General features: G+C 43.5%; 1 protein-coding gene across 1 annotated transcript in view; it reads right to left on the bottom strand.

Moving 5' to 3' along the window:
- LOC126356137 (sodium channel protein Nach-like) overlaps positions 1 to 24,816 on the bottom strand; it is a 136,398-nt gene that overhangs the window by 91,952 nt on the left and 19,630 nt on the right. Inside the window, exons 4-5 of the mRNA XM_050006846.1 lie at positions 23,056 to 23,215; positions 22,775 to 22,923 (exon numbers count right to left, since the gene is read on the bottom strand). Of these exons, the coding sequence (XP_049862803.1) occupies positions 22,775 to 22,923; positions 23,056 to 23,215 (309 nt within the window). The remainder of the gene's footprint in view (positions 1 to 22,774; positions 22,924 to 23,055; positions 23,216 to 24,816) is intronic.

The following is a 24,816-nucleotide window of genomic DNA, read 5'->3' as shown; positions in this document are numbered from 1 at the left end:
CACGGCTATGTAGCTGTTTTTGTGGATGGTTCGAAACAAGGGGATTCTGTTGGTTGCTCAGTTGTTTTTCCGGATCGTGTCCTCAAGGTCCAACTGACTCAGACTTTTACTGTCTTTGATCCAGAATTGTCTGCGATCTTGCGGGCACTGGAGCAGATGAGACATGCTTCCTCTCCTAGATTTCTTGTCTGTGCTGATTCACTCACTGCCATTCACTCATTGCAACGTTTGTATCCGGCAGACAAAATAGTCCAGACCATCCAAGATGCCCTCCTGCGACTACAGTGAACAAGGAGGCGTGTCTCGATCCACAAGTGTCTCAGTGTGCTATCAACCTGCACGCACTCACCTCGCTGTTGAGCTCAAGAGTCATGCGCCAGTGGGAGGATGAGTGGCTGGAAGTGACTGACAATAAACTCCGTATTGTCAAGCCCACAAGTGTGGTGTACTTCCTTTCAGCCCCATCGATGGGACGAGGTTCTCCTCACTCGGCTTCGAATAGGCCACAGCCCTATGATGCATGGCTTCCTGCTCCGGCCAGAAGACCCTCCAATGTGTGGTGCTTGCGGCGTCCAGGTCACTGTACGCCACAGTTTATTGCATTGCATTTTATTTTCTGACCAGCGGGCCATGGCTGACTTGCCAGTGGACCTGCCAACTCTTTTAGGCAACACTCGGATGAATGTGGTTAAAGTTTTAAAGTTCTGTGCCATGTTAAATGTTTTTCTAAAGATTTTAGGGAGTGGATTTTAATTTGCTCACTGTGTGACAAGCTCACCCATATTTTATGTAAGTGGCCAGCCAATGACAATTTCAGTGGCATTCTTGTTGCAATGTTTTCCCTTTCCTTCAGTTTTACTTTCTTATGTAGCATTTTCTTTCTTTTCCTGCTTTCTTTGAGTGTGTGCTTCAGTTTTCTTAGGTCCGTACACATTCATTCCTTTTAATGTTTGTCAGGGCACTGATGACCTTGATATTGAGCACCCATAAGCCCCAACACACACACACACACACACACACACACACACACACACTGTTATCAATGTACTGTGCGTAAGCATCTCAAGTATTTTTGAGAAACCAAATGTTAAAAGACACTAGTCTGCAGTTATTTGGGTTTCTTTTGTGTTGACACTATTTTTAATTTCTCTGGACATTCTCCTTTTGTGAATGAGCAGTTTTCCATTCTTAAAACTGGTACAGTTGTGCCACCGATGAGGTCGACACCAGCATCGATATACGTTTGTCTCTAGACTCCGAGCTTCGGCTTTGAACACTAAGCCAAGTATATCTTTGCTCTCTTCCACCATGTCCAGTTCTTTGTAAGCCTTTGATGTGTTTAGGAGAATAACTGAACTACTGCAAAATGGGAGTGTTGTTTGATGTAACCGACCGGAACTTCCTCCTCACTCATGACCCTGAGTTGTAATGTCTTCCGTTTTTGCCATTTTACTGTGTCCGCGACCTCCATGTCGGTTATTTTCATGTGTATTACATTGACACAGCATTTGAACAATGACTTCGGCCCAATGTCTAATGCCGGATTTTGTGATCGACATGTATCGTGTTGCAGAAGATGTACACCCACCAGGACTGCAACATGATGCCTCTCACTTGCCGATTACGCCAATTTCGCAGGACGTTTTTGGGCCTACAACAATACGTGAGGTTAGGAGTGTGCATGACTCAGGCTATCAAACGCCTTTGTTCCTACCACATGTGCCCTCCCTCATCGACTGTGCAGTTATCTCTTACGGATCTCCATGCAGTGCGAGACCAATTCCAATTTCTGCAGATGCTTCGTTGGACAACCTACCACCGCCAGGACAATGATTTACCATGCAGAAATCCGTGCAGTATCACACGGATACCTGCCACATGGCCGGAACTACTTCGTTCAGAGGTCAACCTACTCAGCATCCGACCAAGCCTGCGCCTGCCTCAGCTCAGCATCAGCACTTGCCTTCCTACTTTGATACCTTAGCCTGCAACAGGAACAATAATTTGTCATCTGTGCCTGACCTCCACCTCCATCCCACTGCTTTGCCTCAGTGTTTTGTGCCACAACATTCACCTTATCTGCACACTGTTTTGAGTGGAGTGACTATGAACAGTGAACTTCCACACATTCCATCCCACGTTCGACATCATTTCCCACACTGTGCTTCTGGACAGCCCGCACCTCCGCAACCCTCCTACACCACAGGTGGCCCCAGCTCTGATCATACATCAAGTTTTCTGCAGACTAACACGAGTTCTCAAACTTTGAACCTTTTCTCACCTGTCGCCCACGCGCCAGCTCCAGTCGAGCTTCCGCTACCGTTCTCGGCACATCTCAGTGCCTCATCTGTGTATGTCTTCCATGACACATCAATTCGAACACATCCGCAACATATTGAGCTTATGCAACCGCAATTGACACATCATGGTGTCTCACCTGTGTAGGCCTTCCGCATTGCGACGGATTACACTCAACCACAACGTGTCACCTTCACACTGCCTCCCGAACAGCCATCGCTGCCACATCCCCTGGAGGCACACTCTCCTGGAATACTACAGCAACAACAGCTCGTTTCAGGCAGTGCCCCAACAAACTCGACTCAACCTGTTCCTCCGAACATTCTACAACGCTTACCTACACTGCCGCCGTTTAATCCCGACAGAGCTACAACTTGGTTCAAAATTGCGGATAAAGTGTTCGACCATTACAAACTTGACAAGTCAACCAGATTTCTGTGCCTCATCATCCACCTGCACGACCAGGAGGACTTCATTGCTGACCTGGTCGATGCCTCCGACTCATCTACCCGGTACACTCTAACCAAAGAGACAGTTCTCCGTCGGCTTGCACACTCCACTGAGACAGCAATACGACAAGTGCTCCACTTCAAGCAACTAGACAATGACAAACCTTCCCAACACTGGAGACGGCTACATGCCCTGATCAGCGCCGATCTATTCTCTGACACAGCTCTCCTCGCCATCTGGTCAGATCTCCTCACATCCGATTTCCTCTAGCTCAAAGGCCTCCTGAACCCATTGAGCAAAGAATGACAATTGCTGGCAAGCTACATGATGCACCACTGCTCCACTTCGCCAGCCACTGCCTGTCTGACAAGTCTCAGGTTCAGGCTCATTACCCTACGGCTAGATGCGGCCGCTGCCGTACTGTGCCGACCGTTCCACTCGCTCTGGGAAGCAGTAACCAAGCAACTGAAACGTCACTGGCTCTTCCCGCAGTCACTTCCCCTCCTGCAACTGAACTTGCTGTGGCCACTGAACCTTGGTCACTGCCACTGTCAACGAACTTTCCACAGGAAATGCAACCGCACTACCCGTACTGTTACTTCCACACACAGTTTGGTGAGGCGGCACAGAACTGCAGACTACACTGCTACTTCCAAACGCCAATTGCAGGTAGGTTCGGGTGCTGCCTCCTGCGCACAACAGGACAGGCACCTCCAGTGCTCCATTCTGTCCAGGAATGACCAGATAATTGTGGAAGACTTTACATTAATGATATTTCGTCAGGATACCTTTTCCTAGAGGACCCAGGCGCCGATGTTTCACTGCTGCCCAAGCCCTTAGCCTCGTCGAACATCCGCCCTCATCATACTTCACTGCAAGCCATGAATTCAACTAAACTACAATGCTCGGGTCATCTTCACATGTTGTCTCACTCTCCGCAAACTGCAAACTCGAGAGGACTTTTTTAATGTGCAAAATTGATGAACCTATACTAGGCATTGACTTCTTGCGACACCACAATCTCTCACCAGACCTAGTGTAAAAAACACCGTGTATCACCGTCCGTCCAAGACTCATTTCCCCTGTGCCCTGTCGATCACCCCCCCCCCCCCCCCCCCCCCCCGCCCCCCTGACACAACGGTCCGTCCTCATCTCATCCGTACATGCTTGTCTCTGTCGACAACATTACAAGAAACTACACATAAGTGCCTTGTCGAGCTCGAACACGTCACTTGCCTATGCAAGGGAAACTTTGAGCTCTCCCTCTGGTTCTGCGAAACACAACTCCAGCTCTCAAATGCAGCAAAGGAATTACAGACACTACAGCAAAGACAAAGCAAGGTCAGTAAGTGCGCCGAATCTGCTTGCAGTCCCAGCAATCGAGCCCCCGTGTGTTTACCTCCCACTACCCCTCTCAACTGTGCTATCAAGACTGCCATAACATGTACTGACAGCTCTGCAGGGCCACACCCTCCTAACACGGCGGGGTTTGACACTCGGGTGGACACAAGTGCACATGCACAATGAGCATCACGTGTTCCCGAACTGACGGATCCTACCCCACCCCTCATGGACAGCACCTCAAACTATGCAACTTTGGCCCTGCGCACCAGCGTGCGACCACTACTGACAACACAAACAGTGCACTCGCACCTGGCGCTTCGCCCGCGACCGTTCTGCCACAGGCCGTGCCCTCGGACAATGGACTCACTAACGGTTCACGAGCTCTACTGAGCTCATCTGACCTTGGTGCCACTGCTTCACGCTGGCAGCCATCTTGTCGTGTTGACTACTGGAACACTTTGCTGCCTCGGCTCCCGTCGGATCCGCCGATTGGCTCCGAACACCACGACCACACCTTGCCTGCCCCGCCTTCCACACACTGTAAACAAACCGCCTCCTGCGCCACTGGCAACATTTCTGTCGTCACTAACGGCACAGTTCACAAACTTCTCCTCATGCCAGGTCCCCCGATCTCCAGTAAACCATGTCTACTTTGTCCCAAGCACCTCTCCGACCTTAAAAAGTAGATTTCTGAACTACTAAGCTCCGGCATCATTGAACCCTCTGCCAGTAGCTGGTCTATGCCCACACATATAACACCCAAGAAAGACGGGTCCTGGCGCATGTGCGGAGACTACTGTCGACTAAACCCACAAACAATTATGGACACCTGCCCTATACCCAACATTGCCGACTTGACCAGTTCCCTCGCAGGTGCGACCATGTTCTCTTTCATTGATTGCAAACGGGCCTACCACCAGATCCCCATAGCACCTGAAGATATCAAAAAGACAGCAATCACAACCCCGATTGGGTTATTTCAGTTTTGATTCATGCCATTCAGCCTGAAAAACGCAACCCAGACATGGCAACGCTTCATCAACGAAGTGCTATTCGACCTAAAATTCTGCTTTGCATATCTTGATGACATTCTTGTGTTCAGCTCCTCCATCAAGCGCAACATTTGACATGTGCAAACTGTTTTGAACACTGTCGCGGCAGCAGGCATCAAGACCATCCAGGGCAAATTGCAGCTACATCAAGCCGCTGTTACTTTTCTTGGTTTCAGGGTCTCTGCCAACGGCACACCGCCTCCTGAGAAGGTACAAACAATACTAAACCTACCCAGACCTGCGTCATTCAAAGAGCTTTGGTGCTTTCTGGGGACGATTAATTATTATTGCTGGCATCTGCCTTGACCTGCGGAGATTCAGGCTCCACTGATGGACGCCTTGGCAGGCACTCACACTTCTGGATCTCGACCCGTTCCATGGACTTCTGCTATGACTCACTCTTTCACTGCCCTCAAAAATCTTCTTGCTGAGGCCTGCACCATTGCGCATCCTCATCCCAATGAACAGCTTTTCATCACCACAGGCGCAAGAGATACTGCCATCTGCACTGTCCTTAGCCAGACAATCGACAGCCAGACTTCGCCTCTGCAGTTCTTCCCACACAAGCTCACCAATGCACAACAGAAATATTCCACATTTGACAGGGAGTTACTCGCGGTCTACGAAGCGTTCAAGCATTTTAAGACTGATGTTGAGGGATGCCCTTTCTATATTTTAACAGACCACAAACCCCTGGCTGCGGCCATTACAAACCCGCCAGCTGATCCGCCTCCTCGCCACTTGAGATACATGGACTTCATATCTCAGTTCATCACCAATGTCAGACACATAAAGGGCGCTGACAATAAAGTTGCTGAATTCCTTTCATGAGTCAACACCGTTTATTTGCTGTTAGACCTCTCTGAACTGTCAAACCTCCAACCCACCGACGAGGACACACAAATCCTGATTTCAGACTCTGCCTCTTCACCACACTTCGTCCGTACCACCTTCCCTGGCATTTCTGGTGAGATCTGGTGCGACGATGGTACAGGCACATTATGCCCCCTCATCCCAACCACGCTCCATTGAGCTGTCTTCAATGCACTGCATAATTTAGCCCACCCCGGTGTTCGTGCATCCACCTGCCTTGTTGCGGAGTGCTTTGTGTGGAGAAATGCCAACAAGGACTGCCAGCAATGGGCACGCTCCTGCGACGCGTGCCAATGTTGCAAAGTACATAAGTACACTTAACCCCCCCTTTGGAGCCTTTTCGATTCCTCCTGGTCGCTTCCAGCATATTCATATTGACATTGTCAGCCCTCCCCCCCTCCCCCCCCCTCCCTAATGGCTTTCGTTATGTTCTCTTGTCTATCGACTGAACAACTTGCTGGGCCGCGGCTGTCCCCCTCCCCAATATTACGGCAGAAACTGTTGCTCGAGCTTTCGGCGAGTTATGGGTATCATGTTTTGGATGTCCAGTTATCATCACGACTGACCAGGGCAGACAATTTGAATTGACCACACTTTCAAGGTGGCTCTTTGATGGCATGACTCTCTATGGATGGAGGCCCTTCCCCATGTGCTACTCGACATTCATTCGATCTATAAGGAAGACCTCAAAGGCACAATAGCCGAGTTTGTATATGGCCAGAACATTGTTCTCCCTGGCAAATGTGTGATCCCTTCCGCTTTGCTCTCTCAGTCTGACTTACCTTCCTTCATGGACCGCGTCAGACACCGCTTCATCAACCTCCATATCCCTCTGCCTGCCAGCCACCCTCACCCTAAGGTTCACGTCCTGAAATCTCTGGACAATTGTGAATACATCATGCTCAGAGATGACACTGTCCATGCTCCCCTCCAACCTCTATATACTGGCCCATACCATGTTCTCCAGCACTCAGCCAACACCTATGACATCCAGATAAAAGATTCAGCTGTTACAGTCTCTCTCAACAGACTTAAGCCTGCTCATGTTGAGCCCGCTTCCACCCCCCTTCACTGTCATGGCTCACGATGCTCCGACCACTCCCTCCACGTCGGACTCACACACTCGGTCGAGTGAATTCCAGCTCCAATTGTCGAGCTCTTCTCCAAACTTGTCCTCTACTCCGGTCTCAAGAACTCCATCGAGTGATCACATGCTCCCCACGTTGAGCTTACCTACGATCACACCCTTGCCGACGGGCCCTTCGCCGGTCCCTGCGACCTCTCCTCTGTTGCCTGCCTCGCCCTGCCGAGGTTTCTCATGCCTCTCCCCCCCCCCCCCCCCCCCCCCAATCTTGAATGTACCCTCGCTTGAGGTGTTTGTGCCTGTCCTCCCGGACATAATCCATGACATCTCTATAATACTATGCGATAATACACTTTTTGTCGTGTGTTTCCCTTCATCCGGTGCTCATGACTCAACCTCCACCATTCCCTGCCACCTGGTGAAAAGTGTTCGCCTCTCACCCGACATCGACCGGACATGCTTCGTGTGTTTGCCACTCCCACCAGAGACAGCATCGTTGTCGCTCCATTCTACCCGCAAACCCCCGACCTCCCTGTCCCCTCGCGACCAGCACACCAAGTACGACGCCCGGTGCGCTTCAACGACTTCCAGGTTCAGTGGCTGAGCCTTCCTTCACGATATCTACCCATGCAGCTCCCCTATCGTCTTTGGACACTAAGCTAAGATCATCTTTTCTGTCTTCCGTCATGTCCAGTTCTTTGTAAGCCTTTAATGTGTTTAGGTGAATAAACAAACTACTGCAAAATGGGAGTGTTGTTTGAGGTAACCGACCCGAACTTCCTCCTCACAGTTATTTCTTCACTCACATACTTTATTAGATAATTTTATATTTCACCATCTCTTGCAAAATTCTTAGATTTTAGCTTTTGAAATATTTTTATGATTTTTTTTTTTTTTTTTAATTGATTCCATGAACATGAAGGGATTGGTTGCCCATGTGTTCTAGGGCACATTGATACCTGATCATTTCCTTTACACTTTAAATTTTGTACAGCATCCATAACATTGTTGTTGAGTATATTAGCAAGTTTTGTTCCATCAGTAACTATTGCATTCTCAATTTTCACTGACGTGATAATATTTATGTTATTTGCAAACTTTTCTCTGTATTTTTAAATGGCAAATGCTCTGTGGAGCTGATAATACATATATTCATTTTCATTACAAAGCAATAACATATATGAGGGCCAAGCACCTTTCTCTGTCTGACTAAGTTAGTATCCACAGGCTTGAAGATGAGGCCCATAAGTGTCTATCACTGCCTCATCAGCTACCAGCAAATGGTACGTGGAGATTATGGCCTTCACTGATTCCAGCAAGTCTCCTATGATTCAGTTACAAGGTCTGAATAGTCATGAACTGCCAGTGTTTGTAATGAGGTTCATTATTGCATGGAACTGCATTCCACTAGAGACCTGTGCTACTAATATGAGTCTTACTGCTGTGAAGATTTTGTCACTCTTAATGCTGTACAACAAGAATAGGATGAAGCAGTCAGTGTAATGTGTTAATAGAAGCTTCAAAAATTGTTTAGAGGAATAGGGTATCCCTACATGTGTATAACTGATGTGTTACTTCCCACTCAGTCACATCAGATGCAGCTTGGTTAGCATCCAAATACTTCCAGTAGCAAACTACATATACGGCTAATATCCAGAAGAATATAATCTCACCATAGTTGTCATCATTGCATCCAAATGGTTTACAGTTCACTAACTTATTCATCATATTTAGAGTTAACTCACACGGCAACAGGGAGGGCATCCAGCCACCCCTTAAAAATTAACACGACAAATCCGGTTAACCATAACAGCAGACTTTGCAAGTCAGGATTAATGCTTGGAAAGAGAGATTTAGTGTTAACTCACAATGAAGGGGAATCTTCAGTGACATGGACTCAAATCAAGATAGGAATTAACAAAGTGAAGCAGCTATTAGAAACAGTAATTAATAATTAAATATCATTGACCACTATAACCTTTCTGTGCTTATTCGAATTAAATTCACCACAGTAAAATTATCAGCAGTACCACTGTTATGAAAATAGTTACTGCTATTTGAGTTACATTAAATAGCTGCTGGTTATCTTCTACTTTTAGTTTACCATTAACATTATCATACTGATATTTGTCAAGCAACAGCAGCTTTCCTTTTGCCATATGAACAGACCCCCTTTACTATAAGCATTGCCAGTTGTCATGCAGCTAAAAGGAATCTTCATTCTGAACCTGATGTTCCCTGTGTCAAGTGGAGGCAAATGCAAAAGGATAGGAGTCCATTATCTGTCGGCAACTCAGATATACAGAGAATAATGGTACCCCTTAGTGAAACGGCAGCAAATGACAGGAAGGAACACCAGGTCCACTCAGTGTACTTGCCTGGGGGACTCATTCAACATGTTGGGCAGCCACTGTGAGGACAGTGTTCAACCAACTGCAGACTGAAGTGCATATGGAACAAATAATGCCTTTCCTTTGTGCTCTGAGATCACACTTGGATCATTCTTGTGGCAGGCAAAGAAGGCTGAGAAGACCAGTCTTGCACACAGAGTTGAAATGAAGCTCACAATTTCTAGAATTGACCCCAGAACTTAACATGAGCCCATGGTTCTGAGACAAGAATTGAACCAGAGACTTTGAGGATTCTGTGTCAAGCATAGCTGTGACTTCTTGGACTTGCTCCATAGGTTCTGAACTCTGGGGTCCTAGTAAATGAGTCAGGGTGCACTATACATCAGAGGTTGCTACCCAGACAGCTGTCTGTGTCATGTCCAAATAAGGCTTTTGTGGATTAGGCATCTTTCAATCCAATCTAGAGAATGGCAGCTGTAGAAGCCTTGTCAGTATTGATGTAAGATCCAAGGGGATGTTCCCCACAGGCAAGAGTATTAAAATCCTAGAAGTATACTGCCAAAGCATTCATGACAAAGCGCCAGAGTTTTAATCATATCTGAAAAGCAGTGAAGCTCTCATAATAACAGGTGCAGAAAGGGTTAAAACCTGAAGTTGATAACAGTGAGATTTTTGATGAAAATATAAGTGTACATCAAAAGGATAGGCTAATGGGAAATGGGAGTAGTATATTTGTCACTTGGTCACAATAGACAAGAAACTATATCCACCACCAGACTCACCTTGTGATGTAACCAAAAACTTTAGAGAAAGCTTCAGTTCACTGGTATTTAAGTTCCTCAGTTGTAGAGTAATCCACTGGTGAAGATCTTAATCATTCAGCAGTCAGTTGAGAAACTTACAGTTTTGTTAGTGGTGGGCATGACAAGACCGTATGTGAAACACTACTATATGCCTTTCGTGACCTGACCTCTTTGAGGATCTCTACAGTGAAGCAGGTATCAGTGACCATGAGGCAGTTGTAGAAACAATGATTATCCAAGTACAAAATGCATCTAAACCTAACAGAAAGTTCAGAAACTGGATAAGAAAGCATTAGTGTCGTATATCAATGAGGAGCTTGAAAATTTTAGTACAGGACAGGAACATGTAGAGGAACTATGGCTCAAGTTTAAAAGAATACTTGACCATGTGCTGGATAGATATTCCCCAGCAGAACAGCTCATAATGGGAGGGACTATTCATGATCCAGAGTCACTATAAAGAAACAGAGTTTACTACGAAATAGGTGTAAAACAAAATACAGGGCTATAGATATGCTGGATGAAACACATTTGGCTGTCAATGTGTGAAGTCTATAGTGACTATCACAGCAGAATATTATGAAATGGTCTTTCACAAAATCCAAAGAAACTCTGGTTGTATGTAAAGACTGTTAGGGGCACCAAAGTCATTGTCCAGTCATTCATGAACGACACAAGAACTGAAATTTAGTGTATCAAAGCAAAAGCAGAAGTGCTCACCTCCATTTTGAAATGTTCCTTTACAGAGGAAAACACAAGAGAATTGCTCCAATTTAATCCACATACAATAAAAAATATGGTTGATATAAGTATTACTGTCAGTGGCATTGAAAAGAAGCTGAAACAATTGCAACTGAATAAAGCTCATAGCTCAATCGAATACCTATCAGATTCTATACTGAATCTGCTGCTGGGTTAGCTCCTCTTTTAAATATAATCTATTGTAGATCTCACAGACAGAAAACGGTTTCCAGCAGTTGGATGAAAGCACAGGTCACACCCATCTACAAGGTGGGTCATAGGAGGGACCAACAAAACTACTGTCCAATATCCTTGACACAAACTTATCGTAGAATCTTAGAGCATATTCTGAGCGTAAACATAATGATGTACCTCAAACAGAATAACCTTCCCCCATGCCAACCAACATGGACTCAAGAAATACTGATCATGTGAAACCCAACTCGCACTTTTCTAACATGTCATACTGAAAGCTTTAGATCAAGGCAGTCAGGTAGACATAGTACACTGAAGCACCAAAGAAACCGATGTAGGCATGCGTATTCAAATACAGAGATATGTAAACAGGCAGAATACAGTACTCCAGTCAGCAACTCCTATATAAGACAACAAGACAAGTGTATGGTGCAGTTGTTAGATTGGTTACTGCTGCTACAATGGCAGTTTTAAATGAGTTTGAATGTGGTGTTGTAGTTGATGGGGCACAGCATCTCTGAGGTAGTGATGAAGTGAGGATTTTCCCATACAACCATTTCATGAGTGTACCGTGAGTACTAGGAATTGGGTGAAACATCAAAGCTCCAACATCACTGTGGTTGGAAAAAGATCCTGCAAGAACAGGACCATTCAACATGACAGAATTGCAACCCTTCCACAAATTGCTGCAAATTTCAATGCTTGGCTTCAACCAGTGTCAGTGTGAAAACCATTCAATGAAACATCATCAATATGAGCTTTTGGAGCCAAAAGCCCACTTGTGTATCCTTGATGACTGCACAACACAAAGCTTTATGCCTCACCTCAGCCCATGAACACTGACATTGGACTGTTGATGATTATAAACATGTTGCCTGATGATACAAGTCTTGTTTCAAACTGTATCGAGCGGATGGACTTGTACAGGTATAGAAACTACCTCATGAATCCTTGGGCCCGCATGTCAGCAGAGGACTGTTCAAGCTGATGGAGGCTCTGCAATGGTGTGGGGCACGTGCAGTTGGAGTGATATGGGACCCCTGATACATCTAGATAAGACTCTGACAGGAGACACATATGTAAGCATTCTGTCTTATCATCTGCGTCCATTCGTGTCCATTGTGCATTCCAATGAACTTGGGCAATTGCAGCAGGACAATGTGACGCCCCAAACATCCAGAATTACTACAGAGTGGCTCTAGAAACACTCTTCTGAGTTTAAACAGTTCCGATGACCACCAGACTCGTCAGACATGAACATTATTGAGCATATCTGGGATGCCTTGCAAATGCTGTTCAGAAGAGATCTCCACCCCCGTGTACGCTTAGGATTTATGGACAACCCTGCATGATTTATGGCATCAGTTCACTCCAGCACTACTTCAGACATTAGTCAAGTCCATGCCACATCATGTTGCACCATTTCTGCATGCTCGCAGGAGTCCTACATGATACTAAGCAAGTGTACCAGTTTCCTTGGCTCTTCAAAGTATTTCTCAATTTCTGAAAATTGTGTGACTCAGCACTACAACTATACTTAAAATCAAAAGTTCAATCATCTGGGATATCAAGTGAAATTAGTGACCAGATAGAGACTTTTGGTAGGGAAGGTGCTGCAACTTATCTTGGAAAGAGTCATCAACAGATGTAGAATTAACTTCTGGTATTCCCCAGGGAAGTGTGTTGCTTTTAATGTTGTACATTAATGATGTTGTGAATGATATTAATATTAAGCTCTGACTTTTTGCAGGTGATGCAGTTATCTATAATGAAGTACTGTCTGAAAGAAGATGCATAAATATTCAGTCAGATCTTGAAAGATTTCAAAGTGGTACAAAGATTGGCAATTGATTCAAATGTTCAGAAACGTAAAATTATGCACTTCTCAAAATGAAAAACTTAGTATCCTATGACTATAAGATTAATGAGGCACAGCTGGAGTCAGCCAACTCTTACAAATATTTGGATGAATCACTTCATGGGGATATGAAGTGGAATGGACTCAGTCGTGGGTAAAGCAGGTGGCAGACTTCAGTTTCTTGGTAAACTACTGGGGAAACACAGTCAATCTACAAAGGTGATTGCTTACTATTCACTCATGTGACCAATCCTAGAGTACTGCTCAAGTGTGTTGGACCCATACCAGGTAGGACTAATAGGGGATATTGCATCTTATACATAGACGGGCAGCACGAATGGTCATAGGTTTGACTGAACCATGAGAGAGTATCACTAAAATAAACTGAACTGCATGAATCTTGAAAATAGATATAAGCTCTCTTGAGAAGGCCTGCTCACAAAGTTTCAACGACTGCCCTTAAATGATGACTCTAGCAATATACCACAGCTCCCTATGTATTGCTCCCACAGGGCTTGTGAGGGCAAGATTAGATAAATTACAGCACACATGGAGGTTGCTTCCTGCACACCATATATGAATGCAATGGGGAAAAAGCAAATAACTGGTACAATGAGACATCCTTTTGCTATGCACTTCACACTGGTTTGCAGAGTATTGATGTAGATGTAGATGTAGAAGTATTGATGACATTATGCAGGCTTAAGTGGAGAAACATTATTTGTGGACATTTTAATATAAATTTGCTGCTTCAAAGAAATTAAAGAATATTCCAAATCTGTTTCTCCACCTGATGACTTAAAGATGATGAGGCTACAGACAAAGTAGCATGTCACTTTTTCCATAAACTTTCCTGTATTTATGTTAGACGAAAATTTATAATATCTTTTAAACTTGTCAAAAATAATATCAATGAGAAATCATCTCCATTTGAAACACTTAGGTAACTAACTCTACACATAGGTTAGACTCAACAATATGAAAACTTACATGAAAACAGTACACAAACAAAAAAGGAGTCATAAACTTCCATCTTTCAACATTGAAGCATTATCAGACAATAATTTACACATACATTCATAGGTCTATTACTAGCAGGAAGATGGTATAAAAACCATGATGTGGAAAATGATTGGCAGATAATTCATTCAATTCATACACATACCTGAGTCAGAGAAACTACACGAGAAGATCTCCACAATATCTTCTTGCATGGCATTTAGCAGCTGAGTTTGGCAACATAGTTCAGGCATTTAGCAACATAGTTCAGGCATCCAAAATCAAATACTTACCAGAAACCATATGATTCTCAAAATTAAATCACAAAAGAAAAAAGAACAAAAAATTTAATGTACATACAGCATATGGAGTCGCATGTAACAGGTACAAGATGAAATCAATATGCTAGAATATAAAATTAAGACATTACAACATTGTAATTGAGCCTGAAGCATTGAAGCGGATTATTAAATGAGATATATAAAAACAAGAAACAAAATTAGCCAGAAAAATTTTACCGCTATATTGCACAGGGGAAACAAGAATGGAAAGAAAATCTTAAACACACACATCAAAAAAAAGTTTTGCATCACCCTGTTCCCCGGAACTCCTGAAGGTAGACATTGACTGTGTATATTGTATTACAGACACAGTGCTTTTGACCACTCAGAGATGTCACTAAACCTGCCCAAAGATGTAAACAACCATGCATGAGCAGTGCCTATTAGATGGAGGGGGTCCGACAGCGGCTCAGTTCCAGTCATTCCACCAAGAAGGAGGTACACGGCTTGAGTTGTCTGTAGTTCAACCATGCCTAGACAGTCAGTACTGAAGTTTGATTGCATCTGCATTGTTACTTTGTGCCAGGAAGGGCTCTCAACAAGGGAAGTGTCCAGGCGTCTCGAAGTGAACCAAAGCAATGTTGTTCGGACATGGAGGATATACAGAGAGACAGGAACTGTCTATGACATGCCTCACTCAAGCTGCCCAAGGGCTACTACTGCAGCAGTTGATCACTACCTACATATTATTGTTCAGAGGAACCCTGACAACAATGCCACCATGTTGAATAATGCTATTCTTGCAGCCACAGGACGTCGTGTTACTACTGAAACTGTGCACAATAGGCTGCATGATATGCAACTTCACTCCAACATCCATGGCAAGATCCATCTTTGCAACCACAACACCATGTAGTGTGATACAGATGGGCCCAACAACATGCCGAACGGACCGTTCAGAATTGGCATCATGTTCTCTTCACCCGATGGGTGTCAAATATGGCTTCAACCAGACAATAATCGGAGACGTGTTTGGAGGCAACCCGGTCAGTTGAATGCCTTAGACATACTGCCCAGTGAGTGCAGCCAAGTGGAGGTTCCCTGCTGCTTTGGGGTGGCATTATGTGAGGCCAACACATGTTGCTGGTGGTCATGGGTGGTGCCATAATGGCTGTACAATAAGTGAATGCCATCCTCCAACTGATAGTTCAACCATATTGGCAGCATGTTGGTGGAGCATTCGTCTTCATGGACAACAGTTTGTGTCCCCATCATGCATATATTCTGAATGACTTCTTTCAGGATAATGGCATCGTTCGACTAGAGTGGCCAGCATGTTCTCCAGACATGAACCCTATCGAACATGCCTAGGATAGATTGAAAATGGCTGTTTATGGACAATGTGACCCACCAACCACTCTGAGGAATCTATGGAAAGTTGCTGTTGAGGAGTGGGACAATCTGGACCAACAATGCCTTGATGGATTTGTGGATAGAATGCCACAACAAATACAGGCACACTTCATTGCAAGAGGACATGCTACTGGGAATTAGAGGTACTGGTGTGTACAGCAGTCTGGGCCAGCACCTCTGAAGATCTCACTGTATGGTGGTACATCATGCAATGTGTGGCTTTCATGAGCAATAAAAAGGGTGGAAATGATGTTTATGTTGATCTCAAATCCATTTTTCTGTATAGTTTCTTGAACTCTCGGAACTGAGGTGATACAAAACTTTTTTTGATGTGTGTATTATATAAAAAGTCGCAGTAAGAAAGGACTCAAAATTTGTAGTCCTATTGTTAAACAGTACAATTTTATAGATGCCAAAGAGATTGGTAAAACTTTCCCTGTGAAAGGCAAGAGCAACAATTGTCTCAAAACTGACAGAGACTTTCAGGAGTAGTTCTGATAGAAGAGATCATATGGAACAGAATTAGATAGAAAACTTTCACCAGTCAACAACAGCTGATGGAAACTAAATATTAAATCTAATAAACCATGCATAGTATAATAAGTTTCATCGAGAAGATGAATAAATTTAAGAAAAAATCACATAAGCTAATTAAACAATATTATGAAAATGAAAGTTGCCCCTCACCATATAGTAGAGATGCTGGGTCGCAAATAGCCACAACAAAAAGACTGTTACAGAATAAGCTTTTGATCCAACAAGGACTTTGTAAGAAATAGACACACACCACACACCATGCACGCACACACAAGACTGCAGTCTCTGGCAACTGAAGCCACTCTGAAAGCAGCAGTAGCAGTGTATGATGGGAGTGGCAACTGGATGGGTGTAAGGAGGAGGCTGGGGCATGGAGGGGGACGGACAGCAGCATAGGGGTGAGAGACAGTGAAGTGCTGTGGGGAGTGTCCAGGGACAAGGTGGAGAGAGGTTACAGCAGCTACATGCAATCGGGAGGTCAGACAGTGGGAAGGGGAGAGGTGAGGGGGAGGGTGGGGGGTAGTGGAAAAGGAGAGAAGTAAAAAGCCTGGGTTGGTAGAATGAGGATTGTGTAGTGCTGGAACAGGAGCAGTGAAGGGGGTGATTGGGTGAGGACAAAGTCTAACAAGGGTTGAGGTCAGGAGGGTTACGGGAACATAGGATATATTACAGGGAGAGTTCCCACTGTGCAATTAAGGAAAGATGGTGTTGGTGGGAAGGATCCATATGACACAGGCTGTGAAGCAGTCATTGAACCGAAGGATGTTGTGTTGTGCAGCATGCTCAGCAACAGGATGGTCCACTTGTTTCTTGGCTATAGTTTGTCAGTGGCCATTCATGTGGACAGACAGCTTGTTCATTGTCATGCTCTGATAGAATGTACCACAGTGGTTGCAGCTTAGCTCATAGATCACATGATTAGTTTCACAGGTAGCCCTGCCTTTGACGTGATAGCTGATGTTTGTGACCAGAATGGAGTAGGTAGTGGTGGGAGGATGTATGGGACAGGTTTTACATCTAGGTCTATTACAGGAATATGAGCCATGAGGTAAGGGGTTGGGCATGGGTGGTTCAGGGACGGACGAGTATATTGTGTAGGTTTGGTGGACAATGGAGTACCACAGTGGGAGGGGGGGGGGGGGAGGGTAGTGGGCAGGACACTTCTCATTTCATGGCACAATGAGAGGTAGTCAAAACATTGTCGGAGAATGTAATTCAGTTGCTCCAGTCCTGGATAGCACTGAGTTATGATGTGACTGCTCCTCTGTGGCCAGTCGGTGAGCCTTTGGGACGTGGTGGGAGATAGGAAAGACAAGGCCCAGGAGATTTGTTTTTGTACAAGGTTGGGATGACATTTACAGTCTGTGAAGGCCTCAGTGAGACCTTCAGTATATTTTGAGATGGACCATTTGTCACTGCAGATGCAACAACCACAGGTGGCTAGGTTGTATGGAAGGAACTTCTTGGTATGGAATGGGTGACAGCCGTCACAGTGGAGGCATTGCTTTTGGTTAGTAGGTTTGATATGGACAGAGTTACTGATGTAGCCATCTTGGAGGTTAACATCTAAGTAGGTGGCTTGTTGGGTTGAGTAGGACAGATGAAGCAAATGGGAGAGAAGCTATTGAGGTACTGGAGGAATGTGGATAGGTAATCCTCCCCTTTGACCCAGATCACAAATATGTCATCAATGAATCTGGACTTGTTTAGGATTATGGTTGCTTAGGAAGGATTTCTCTAGATGGCCCATTAATAGGTTGGTGCCATGTGGGTGCCCATAGCTGTAGCTTGGATTTTTTTGAAGATAATGCCTTCAAAGGGGAAGTAATTGTGGGAGAGGCTGTAGCTGATCATGATGACTAGGAAGGAGGTTGTTGGTTTGGAATCCAACAGGCATTGGGAAAGGTAGTGTTCAACCAGTGTTAGTGTAAAGGGAAGTGTCATCAATAGCAATGAGCAGGGCACCATGTGGTAAAGGGACAGCAACTGTGGAGAGTCGATGGAGGAAGTTCAAATGGCTTTGAGCACTATGGGACTTAATATCTGTGGTCATCAGTCCCCTAGAACTTAGAACTACTTAAACCTAACCAACCTAAGGACAGCACACACATCCATGCCCGAGGCAGGATTCGAACCTGTGACCATAGCGGTCGCACAGTTTCAGACTGTAGCACTTAGAACCGCTTGGTCACACTGGCCAGCTGGTGGAATGAGTGGTTGGTATCTTCTATATTGGAGGGCAGGTTCTGGGTAATAGGCTGAAGGTGTTGGTTTATGAGAGGAGAGATTCTGTCAGTGGGGACACAGTAACTGGCCACAATGGGGCATCCTGGGTTGTTGGGTTTGTGGACTTTGTGAAGTATGTTGAAGGTAGAAGTGTGGGGAGTGGTAGGGGTGAACAGAGATATAGTCAGCGGGGAGAGGTTCTGGGATGAACGTAAGGATTTGTGGAGAGACTGCAGATCCTGCTGGATTTATGGATTGGGGTCACTGTGGCAAGGTTTGTAGGTGGATTTATCTGACAGAAAACAGCAGTGGTGGAGCATTTGTCCACAGGTAAGATTATAAAGTCGGGATCCCTTTTAGATGGTAGACTGTGATTCTTCTCTCCAGCCATAAAATTCCCCTACTATGCAATCCCAAATTCCTGGAATCCATAACACACATTGAAACTCTTACCCTCCATGAACTAGAGCAACATACACATTGCCACCTCAAAAAACTCTTCACCCTCTCACTTCCTACTCCCGCTTTGAATCACCACTGTCCAGCAGCCTTACAACAAGTTCCAAACCTCCCCCATGTCCTCTCATAGCTGACAAACCCTGTCTTGCAGACCTACCACATTTACCCCATCACCACACAGAACCCATAAGCTAAACAAACCTGAAACACAGTCATGAACCTTTCCTAAAGAAATCTTACCCCCACAGAAATATAGTCCTTTCCAAAGACCCCACCATTTGCCCCACTCCCAAATTCAATCATGCAGGACTTGTTAAAGACCTTATCTCCTTCTCCCAGTCCCTACACTGGAAACACCTTTGCGCCACCAACCCTACCAATCAGACTCAACCAGAGACCAAAGTTGAACCAAGCCTGTCTCAATTCACTCTTCCATCCAACTGTGATCCACCCTCCCTGCCCCTAAATCATCCCCAGTTAACATTTCAATATTTCTTAACATTGAAGCTTGCCCCACCATCATTCCCCAAATCCCTCGGCTTGCAACTAACCTTACGTTTGCAGAAAGAGCCACAGTCTACCATCTAAAAACTGTTACCAATCTCATAATCCTACCTCTGGACAAAGGCTGCACAAGTGCTGCTTCAAGCTGCAAGCATTACCTGTCAGAAGGACTCCTCCAGCTGCCAGATACAGCCATCTACAAAACCTTGGCACAGTGACCCCATTCCAGGAATCCAGGAGGATCTCCAGTCCCTCCTCAAATCCTTATGCCCATCCCAGAAACTCTCCCCCAGAGTCCATCTCTCTGCTCAGCCCTACCACTCCCCACACTTCTACCTTCTACATGCTTCCTAAAGTCCATAAACCCAACCTCCCAGGACACTGACTGTGGCCAGTTACTGCTCTCATAGACCAACACTTCCAGCCTGTTACCCAGAATCTACCCTCTGATATAAAAGATACCAACCACATCCTCCACCATCTCTCCACAGTTCATGTCCCTTTAAAACATGGAACCCTGATCATCACTATTGATGTCACCTCTCTTTACACTGGCATCCCTAATGACCATTGCTTTACTGCTATCGGAGAATACCTTTCCTAATTCCCAATGGATTCCAAACCAACAACATCCTTCCTAGTCACCACGACCAACTATATCCTCACCCACAATTACTTCTCCTTTGAAGGCATTACCTAGAAACAAACAATTCCAGGGTACAGCTATGGGCACCTGCATGGCACCATCCTGTGCCAACCTATTCATGGGCCATCTAGAGAAATCCTTCCTAAGCAACCATAATCCTAAACAAGTCCAGATTCATTGATGACATATTTGCGATCTGGGTCAAAGGGGAGGATTACCTATCCACATTCCTCCAGTACCTCAATAGCTTCTCTCCCATTTGCTTCATCTGTCCTACTCAACCCAACAAGCCACCTACTTAGATGTTAACCTCCAAGATGGCTACATCAGTAACTCTGTCCATATCAAACCTACTAACCAAAAGCAATGCCTCCACTGTGACGGCTGTCACCCATTCCATACCAAGAAGTTCCTTCCATACAACCTAGCCACCTGTGGTTGTTGCATCTGCAGTGACAAATGGTCCATCTCAAAATATACTGAAGGTCTCACTGAGGCCTTCACAGACTGTAAATGTCATCCCAACCTTGTACAAAAACAAATCTCCTGGGCCTTGTCTTTCCTATCTCCCACCACGTCCCAAAGGCTCACCGACTGGCCACAGAGGAGCAGTCACATCATAACTCAGTGCTATCCAGGACTGGAGCAACTGAATTACATTCTCCGACAATGTTTTGACTACCTCTCATTGTGCCATGAAATGAGAAGTGTCCTGCCCACTACCCTCCCCCCCCCCCCTCCCACTGTGGTACTCCATTGTCCACCAAACCTACACAATATACTCGTCCGTCCCTGAACCACCCATGCCCAACCCCTTACCTCATGGCTCATATTCCTGTAATAGACCTAGATGTAAAACCTGTCCCATACATCCTCCCACCACTACCTACTCCATTCTGGTCACAAACATCAGCTATCACGTCAAAGGCAGGGCTACCTGTGAAACTAATCATGTGATCTATGAGCTAAGCTGCAACCACTGTGGTACATTCTATCAGAGCATGACAATGAACAAGCTGTCTGTCCACATGAATGGCCACTGACAAACTATAGCCAAGAAACAAGTGGACCATCCTGTTGCTGAGCATGCTGCACAACACAACATCCTTCGGTTCAATGACTGCTTCACAGCCTGTGTCATATGGATCCTTCCCACCAACACCATCTTTCCTTAATTGCACAGTGGGAACTCTCCCTGTAATATATCCTATGTTCCCGTAACCCTCCTGGCCTCAACCCTTGTTAGACTTTGTCCTCACCCAATCACCCCCTTCACTGCTCCTGTTCCAGCACTACACAATCCTCATTCTACCAACCCAGGCTTTTTACTTCTCTCCTTTTCCACTAAGCTAATTAAAATTGTTCATGTTCCTGAAGGTTGACACAATGGAGTAAAAATAAATAAAATTATTAACTTCTTCTAAATTCATGAATATTCTACTTAAAACATCTAAATTGTCTGTGATAATTTAGGCAATGTTTGATATGTGAATCACTGTTGTTGCTTTCTTATGACATATTACAGCTACACTTACATCCATACTCTGTAAACCACTGTGAAGTACTTGGCAGAGTGTGAAACGTAACAGTCTAATTGAAATTAACTTAAACACATAAATTTAGCCATGAACAGTAATTTCTGACATAGAAGTGTATGAAAATAAGTACTTGAGAAAAAGTTATGCAGAAAATAATTACGCAATTTTGATTACACTAATGTGTAGAAGCCCATTAATTGGTAGGAACATTTTATATGATTTGAATCTTCTGTAATTAGTAAATATAACAAGTGTATTGTTAACATTTATCACCTAAGCATTTATACACCATAGAATTAGTGTATAGACTAGAATTTACTCATGTGTTTAATATATAAGAATCTAGGTAATAATTGAAACATATAATTTGTTTTAGGATTAGAGTTTTAATTGTTAATTAATGAAATAATAATTTTAAACAATGCTGAGGATTGTTCAGGATTGTTAAGAAAGTATAAATACTAACTGCCATGTTGGCATAGGGAGTCAGTCTGGTTTTAGTTTTTGAGCAGTGAGCATGTAGCTGCTCCTTTTGTATTGTAAGTGTTGTCTGCCTTTGTATTAATATTTTAATTTTGTTTTGAAAGTATAAAAATGTATTTAAAACATAAGACAAGATTAATTTTAAATTTAACTTTTCTGAAGTTAAATGTTACAGTGACTGTAAATGTACTCACGGCCACGATTGCAGCAGATAAAGAGTAACTATGATCAACCCCATTATTATAACTAATCAGAGAAAAGTTATAAGTGTATTTTCCATTGTAGCATTTATTTAGAATACGAAATGCCATAATTTTTGGACATATAATGTAAGTTATTAATGCATTCATGACATCAAATTTTTAAAAACTTTGGTATAATGAGGACAAGATTAGACTAATTAAACTGTGTGCATGGGGCATTTATACAATCCCTCTGCCATGTACTCCACAGTGGTATGCAGAGAATGGATGTAGATGTAGCTGTAATAGTCCATAAGAAAGCAGTAACAGTGATTCTCGTATCAAATTATCACAGTCCTGTTTTGCAAATCAGTAAATGTCATTTACATAAAAACTCTTTTAAGACTGAATGCTGCACAATGAAACAAGTCTCTTAAAGAAAAAAGAGTGAGTTTACTTCATAACTTCTTCCAGATATCCATTGTAGTTGAATGCACAGCAACGCCCTTCAGTAGTTGTTATATCTTGGAACATCTTATAGCAATTATGTACAAAGCGTCCCTTCCATGTGCAGTTAGCAATGAGTTGCTCGCACTGTGGAGCTAGCTGTAATTTTAATTGTATATGAGTTTAGATTGTAAATATTATGTAAGTTTTTGTTACAAAAGTATATAAATAAAAGTACATCTGCAGAATTAAAGTTTTTGCTTTTTAATTGAGATATATATCATTACTTACATATTTGGTTAACATTCTGACTGAAATATTATTTGCATCAATTGTCTCCTGCAAGTTAGTCAAATCATCTCTCTGCTCATAAATATTTGGGTTTAACAGTTGTGTTACTATTTGCAAGTTTTTGAAAATCTGTTGATGTGTCACATTTTTTGGTAATACCCTGAAAGAAAAATAGACAATTAACAACAGGTGCCAATTTGATAACAACAGATCTAAAAGAAACAAATGGTCATACTAAATCTCATAAATATACTTAAACTATAAAGAGTTAAATGTAAAACAATCAAAATTAACATTTATTTCAATATTTAGCAGCCAAAAAGGTTAGTGAATCACCACATATGCTGCAAACTGCAAGTATCTAATAATAAACATAAACAATGTCAGGTATCTACATAATAATAATATTCTGATTAAAAGGGAGAACACAAATTTGCAATCAAGTGTGTAAGAAAACAGAAATGACATTTCTTTAATTCTGGTATTTGCATTGATCAATCTCATCATGGGTAATGCAGTGGTGGATACAGAAAAACCTCAAGAAAGGGATGCTAAAGATATCTTGAGCTACCTTTTCTTTTACCATAATAAAAAACAATCAAGTCACATGCAAAATTTTAGAAAGTTTTACTTAAACTGTTTGTACACATATACAAGCTAATGCCATCTTATGATACAAAAAAGTTACAAGTTTCTTAAATGATGAATTTTATGCGCCTATTCTTCCTAGAAAACTGGTTAATTACATCGTCAATAGGATAATCAGTGTCAGGGTGAGTGTTCAACAGAGCTAAGCCATTAAGTCGATCCTCGCCCATTGTCGGCCTCAGCCATGTGTTAGCTGTCTATGTGCCAGACAGAAACATGCGAAATACGATGACGTGGATGTGCATACTACATAGGAAAGTATAAGTACTCGATAACTTGATTGAGTCGAGTTGACTGATGAAAGAAACAAATGAATAGTGTGCAGGATGACTGGCAGGGGCGGTACGGGTGTCAATGCGGGCGGCCCTGCAAGGGGGGGAAGCACGCACCCTGCGTGCATCCCATATGTATCTGCCACTGCGGTAATGTACAAGAGGGTTTTATACAGAAATATGACACAGTAAAAAATGTACTTACTCACACTATAGTATTACGTATAGCTTAAGTACATATTTCATTTTATGAAAGAAGGTACCACACTCAGTCGTAACTTATGTTTATTGTAGCAGCTCTAGATTTTGGTCAACGAGTGACCATCTTAAATGCAGCAGGTAAAGTTAATACATTTGAACCATTATTTTGCATTTACTCAATGTAATTTGAACTCTTGGCTTGTATAGTCCAAATGGGTCTATGCCAAATAACGGCTGAAATGTGTTAACTTTATCGGTTGCATTGAAGATGCTCACTCAGTGACCAAAATCTAGATTGCTACAATAAACAGAAGTTGTGACTGATAGTTGTACCTTCTTTCACCAATTCTTAACTTACTTACTAAGTTTCACACAATTAACGAATATGGGACATACATAAACATTTCCTAATGTTGTTAAAAGTAAAATATGAGTTGAACACCATTTAGCTACTTGCATACTCATTATATATGCAAGACAAGGCTGAGGAGAGTGTCTATGAGTGTACCTATAAAAGCCCACAATTCACATCCCAGTGCCATTACATTATGTTTCTTAGAAGTCTTAAGCCCTAGAATATTCTGCAACAGTAGAGAAATAATTTTTAAATTCCTCATTACCAGAAGTTTGTAAATTCAGA

Source organism: Schistocerca gregaria, chromosome 3 (genome assembly GCF_023897955.1).
Source record: "Schistocerca gregaria isolate iqSchGreg1 chromosome 3, iqSchGreg1.2, whole genome shotgun sequence".
Taxonomy (NCBI): Eukaryota; Metazoa; Arthropoda; class Insecta; order Orthoptera; family Acrididae; genus Schistocerca; species Schistocerca gregaria.
This window is presented reverse-complemented; position numbering and strand designations above follow the sequence as displayed.